Source organism: Esox lucius, chromosome 17 (assembly GCF_011004845.1).
Source record: "Esox lucius isolate fEsoLuc1 chromosome 17, fEsoLuc1.pri, whole genome shotgun sequence".
NCBI classification, from domain to species: domain Eukaryota; kingdom Metazoa; phylum Chordata; class Actinopteri; order Esociformes; family Esocidae; genus Esox; species Esox lucius.
Window position 1 is genome coordinate 9343410 of NC_047585.1, and position 6000 is coordinate 9349409.

General features: G+C 40.0%; 1 protein-coding gene across 4 annotated transcripts in view; it reads right to left on the bottom strand.

The window, feature by feature from the left end:
• mapk14b (mitogen-activated protein kinase 14b) overlaps positions 1-3944 on the bottom strand; it is a 50323-nt gene extending 46379 nt beyond the window's left edge. For 3 of the 4 annotated variants that reach the window (XM_010866355.5, XM_010866357.5, XM_034287288.1), the window contains exon 1: positions 3530-3944. In XM_010866355.5, coding sequence (XP_010864657.1) covers positions 3530-3648 — 119 coding nt within the window. In that variant the 5' untranslated portion in view covers positions 3649-3944. Of the gene's footprint in view, positions 1-3485 lie in introns of all 4 variants that reach the window. The other variant, XM_029113997.2, reaches the window with a different exon arrangement.
• Positions 3945-6000: the final 2056 nt, after the last annotated feature.

The following is a 6000-nucleotide window of genomic DNA, read 5'->3' on the forward strand; positions in this document are numbered from 1 at the left end:
ACAGCAACAACTGTATTTTCCTTCATTACACATCTACACATTCCATTTGTAACATACACTATACCTAATACTTGTATATTTCCTACCCTCTTCTATTTGCACTTCTGGTTAGATGCTAACTAGGGCTGCACGATATATCATTTCAGCATCGACATTGCGATGTACTCATCTGCAACAGTCACATCGCAGAACGTGCGATTTAATAAGGTAAACATATACCAGTCTACAATATTAATTTTTTTCAAATGGAAAACCAGCATTATAACTGTATGATATAAGGTAATTTACTCAGATTTATGGGTTATTGGATACACAGTTTATTATTATTATTTTAAACAAGGTTCGTTTCTGCACTTCGTTGCCATGCAGGCTCCGCTTGCGTGTGACCGAAATGATGAGCGAGGAACAGGCAAAAAAGACCGAAATTGAGAATTTGGTTGCAAAAAGAAATGCATCGTCAATTACATGGAAATATTTCAGCTACAGACAGGCTGATGTTGACCAAAAACAGGTACTTTGTCGAGAGTGCCTTACAATTGTTGCCACAAATTGCGCAAATTGGCTCTAACCAGAATAGAGAGGAGTGGGAGGCATGGGTGCACAACTGAGCAATAGGACAAATACATTAGAGTGACTAGTTAGAGAAACAGACACAGTCCTCAACTGGCAGCTTTATTAAACACAAAAGAGACTACTTTGAGTGAATTTGGAGCATGTTGGGGGGCTGAGTGTCCTCAGAATGACCTAGAAAATATTGTTTAATATCTAAACAAGAAAAGCCTAGTTCGGCCAGCCTGCTATTAGAAGGGATAAATGTTGTTGCCCTCACTGGATTCGAACCTGGGTCTCCCAGGTGAAAGGCTATTTATTTAACTACTATGCTACAAAGCTAAATGTATGTTGAGTGTTGGTATAGCGGTTTGACATTAAATCATTTTGTCACACATTAACAACCCGCCAAGTTTGAATATTTCACTAGACACCATTAAGCATTGTGTTAAACTGACTGACGTAACTTATTAAGTTTACGTCCACCACAAATAACATCTATGTGGCTTTTGCCACTGGCCGTTTTAACAGCTTATTGCCCAGTAATAGGCCTACTAGTATCTACTAACTCACTACTTAGAATAATCATAGGAATTGAGTAATTGCGAGACTAGCGAGACTGAAGACGAATTTTACACTGCCAAAGCTACTTCATTTCATGCCACAACAACGCTCATTTTTCTTTCATTTGTGAATGACATTGATACAATAACTATCAATATAAGTGATGATAACTTACTTTTTCGTGAAGTGAAAAGATGAGGGAATCATGGAAACCCCTCCCCTTTTACTGTCCTAGGGGTTGTGATCTAGCCTATATCACCCCAAAAAGCATACACGGGTGCTTGCTTCGAAAATCCACCAGAAATAGTCACAATATAACCGTAAACAGTTTTATACTAGGCTTACAATAACATAGCTACTGCAGGTTGTTGTCAGCAAAGTTTTTGTCTATCCTGAACAAATCCTAATGCATAATTTGTTTAGACTGTGACGAGGCTCAAACTCGGCTCCTTTTGCTTGGAAGTCCGTGCCTCTAACCACTACGCTATTTAACAAGTCAGTTAGTCACTCACTCAGTAAGAGACATTCGCTCTTCTTGGCTGGCTCCTCTTACACAGTCGGGAAAAATTATAGCAGCACAAACAAACATTTTCAAAGAACAAACCAGCACAATTGGAGCACAAACGATTTAGCCTATTTTGAGTCGATTTAGCCTATTTTGAGTATGTTGGGGGAATGAGTGATGTCATCACCCAAAATTTAATGTTTAAGATATTAAACAAACTTTTAATGGTACAAACGGAGCACAAACAAGACTATTTTGGGTGAATTTTGAGTTTTCCTGTGATGTCACTATGGGCGGGTACAGGGTACTATCTTCAGTGGAAAACAAACCGAAGCAAGGCGTGTAGAGCCGAGTTGAGCTGGTACTATGCGTTGGAAAAGCTCCCAAAGCGAGTAGAGTTGAGTCTGTACCATACAGTGGAAAAGCGCCATAATGTATTTGTCCTTATGTATTTGACCTCTTTCCAGCTACAATAGTCATTTTCAACCTTAATAATGTCTACACTGTATCTCTGATTAATTTGATAAATGGACAAAAAAATATGCATTTGAATGGTAGCATATGGGGCATTGCACTGTTATTTTAGAAAGGCATATTATTGTCCCAGCACAAAGTACGCTTTTTTTTAAAGATTGTGCTATTTTATCAGATTGTTAATATCCACCTGCTGGGTGGATAATCTTGCCAATGACGAGATGCTTACTAACAGCAATGTAAACTAATTTGTGGATAACATGGGATCTTTATTCAGCTCTTGAAATACCGGAGCAACCCTTTAAATGTTGGGTGTATATTTTTGTTCAGTGTAATTACAATATAATGACGACCTATCAAAAGGACATTCAGTAGGCTACAGCAGAATGACTATACCAAATCAGAGCTGAGGACACTAGGCTACCTAACCTCGCGGCTATGACTCATCTGTGTAACCACAGGAAAGGATGACATCATTCTCGACTCACCACCCGCAGGGCATCAAATGCCTATAGAATACAAACACTCACTACACTACGGAGTGGGGTTGCTGGGCCACTTTTGCCCTGGAACCACGTGACTTTCCATCTGTCACGCTGCCTCCTGGCACGGATGGGCTACTAACAGGGAAGGAGTCGGGGATCGGGTGTAACTATAGGTTCTGTTTCAGTCACATTTAGAGTACACGTTATTTAATCACGTTTAAGACACATCATATGGTGCAACTGGGTCACATCGGATTGCATATTATTAAATTGCTTGCATTTTAATCGACAGCAACAGGAAATATATCGCACGCCGTTTGGACCACAATATTTAATGCAATATTTTGATTACAGACAGTCGCCAGAATTACACCTTATGATTCTACAATCTTACAATCAAGTAATGAAGCGTTGTTTATTATGTGATGGTAGCGTAGGCGACGAAAAAGCACGTACGTGCGTGCACTCACTGACAGAACCGGGCACAGCGTTCTCACCAATAATTCACTATAGTCTGGAACGTAAACACTTCCTTGAAAACAATTTGGATGGTGCCTTTTTGTTTACTCGAGGAAGAGGCAGTAGCGAATCTATTTTTGTTTGCGACATGTGGTCCAAACGGAAAAGCATCCAGGGCAAACAAAAATGTTTATTCTCTACACTATAAAGGATCATCTAACGTCTACTACATTGTTAAACGACTCCAACTGTGCATACACACCAAACCTGGTTACATTCTCATTAACAGAAACCTAGCTAGCTAGGTAGCGTGAACAGTCGAGAAACATTGCAGATTACTTCCCAGCATGCACAGGCTATCATAACAGTAAACTGAGCAATAGTTACATCGTCCCAGAACCTACACGTAATATTTCAAGATCTTCTAACATTTGTTCAGCACTAATTACCGCAATTATTGAAAACCTTGTTCTTATGCTGCCACGGTATTTACCAGACAGATCCGTAGGCTCCCGATCCAACCGGGGATAGGCTCTGGTACCGCTCCGGGACCTCCCATATCGTCTTGTTAAGCTCCTGTCTGTAGAAAGTGGGTCTCTCCTTGTGAGACATATCTGCAAAATGCAGAGACTTAACTAATCGTAACTCGTCTCCTTAGCGTGATTGTGGTGGCTCTGGAAACTAAAAATCAATACATCAACTACTGTTTACCCCACCAATATTGAATTGGGTATATTGCATTCCAGTGTGTAACCGCGCAAACTCTATCCCGTGCCCTACATATATGAGCACGTTTTAGGATAACAGGGTCAGAGCATTGTCGGTCAGCGAGCAACGGTGGATTTAGTTTAACGAATATGCTAATCTCGCTCTACTTTCTACTGAGAGAGAACGTGAACTAAACTCAACTCTTGTCTCCGCCTCATAGTTCACGTTCCCTTTCACACATCTCGCGTGACATGGGTTTCGACGACGGGGAAAACCCGCTAAATACATGGGCGTTCTTTTGGGCAAACTAACCAATTGATTTGGGTGTTGCCGCAATATGTTTAATATATCACAGACGTTATTGTAACTTTATATATTGAGGTTTCCCGGAGACAGTAGAGGAACCGAAACAACACTAATCATGCAGATATAACCTTTTGATCCATGCTTGGTTACTCTTCACGGATGGGTGACCGAGGATGATGCGGGGGTAATAATCAGACCATTGAGAACCTGTCTGGATAAGTCTAGGTTTCTTTACCATCTCTGTTGGAAAGACTTGCTACTATAATTAGCTATAACCAGTGAGGTTCTATACAGTATGAACGGTAGAAAGTCGCCAAAGTTCGTCCCGGTTGCAGGGACACCAGCAGCTAGAAAATTGTCTGTCAAGGTATTACCATTTATGGATAGGTAAAAGTTATGTGCATACACTGTAGCCGTAAAGCCCTCTGAAGTCCATTAGTATATCTACGAGCCTAAAATTGAAGCCAGGCGTGCCGCTCGGAAGGGAAAGGCCCCAGAAATGTTTTTATTTTTACGTACCTGCAATATTCCACCACAAATTGTATAGTAATTGTATGGAAGCGTATTCATTTGTCAGCGTGTTCGGTTGTGTTTGATGCTTTGAACATAACTTGTTAATCTAAAGCAAGCCAGTTAGTAAATAGGTGAATTTGCATTATTCAGTTCTTCTGTAACAATTTATGGAAGACAAAACCTGACATAATCAGAAATAAATAAATACTAAATATATGCACACAGATATTTAAAAATAATTATATAGATAGATGAATTCAAAACCTTTAAATACATAAATGTGCCAAGAAATACACGAATGCTAAAATTAATTAAAAGGTAATTCATTTAAAAAAGTATTTATTTAATTACATATCAATTATCTAATACTTACACTTTTATTTTAGGATGTATTTCTTCATTCATTTATTTCTGGATTTCTATCTCCAACATGATAAGGAAGGCCTGCCAAACAAAACTTTTTGGATGGGTAACTAACACACCATTGGTTGATCAATGTCACTGGGCATTGCCCAAATACTTGGATGGACTGTTAACTATATTAACTTATATAGTTCAATGATGGCTTTTATTTTGAAAAAGAAAATCTGAGTTAGCGCTGCTAGCATAATATCTTGCTGCTAGAAGAACGACCATCACTAGATTACTTTTATATTGCGAGTATTTCTGGTAGATTTTCAATTATGTCTTTGCATTTCTTCAGGATAGTCTCACTTCGCTGGCCAAAATTCATAAGAAACGTTACTCAGTTTAACACGATGATTAATGGTGTCTAACGAAATATTCAAACTTGACGTGATGTTAACTCATGACAACATTATATAATGTCAATATGCTATACTGACAACCGGCAAATTGTCAGCTCTGTGGGGTTGTGGTTAAAGACAGCCTTTCACGTGGATGACCATGGTTAGAATCTTGAGAGGGCAGCGTTGATCAACACTTTTGTTTTCCAGAGTTGTGGGTTTAGTGAAGAAAACGCGGAGCAATTGTCATGTGGGCTTTGAGTGGAGGAGAGCCTGGGAGTCCTTTGGGGATGCGCTACCTTCGGCAGGTCTTCGCGGGAGTGGGAGTCAACCGAATTCCTTCGGAAGTCATGAGCAGAATGGACTTCGAGGACTGATCGCCTCCAGATGGTATTTCGGACTCGGTCAAATGCGATACAGCTGTTGAGGGTGACTCTTAGAAGTGCGTATGGGGTAGCTCGGGTTAGATTACTGCGTTTTATCCAAGTACCCCTGACTGCAGTGTGCTATTCGGGGTGAGGATCAATGTGGGTGGAGTCAAACGTTTGAATCCGCCCACATCTGACCCTGCCCACCGTTTTTTTTTGTCCATCAGAGGTTTGACAGTCACACACTGAATACAAACACACATGTTTGTGCAAGGCACATGTTGAATACAAATGCAATTCATGTTTGAAGATTGTAAGAAATA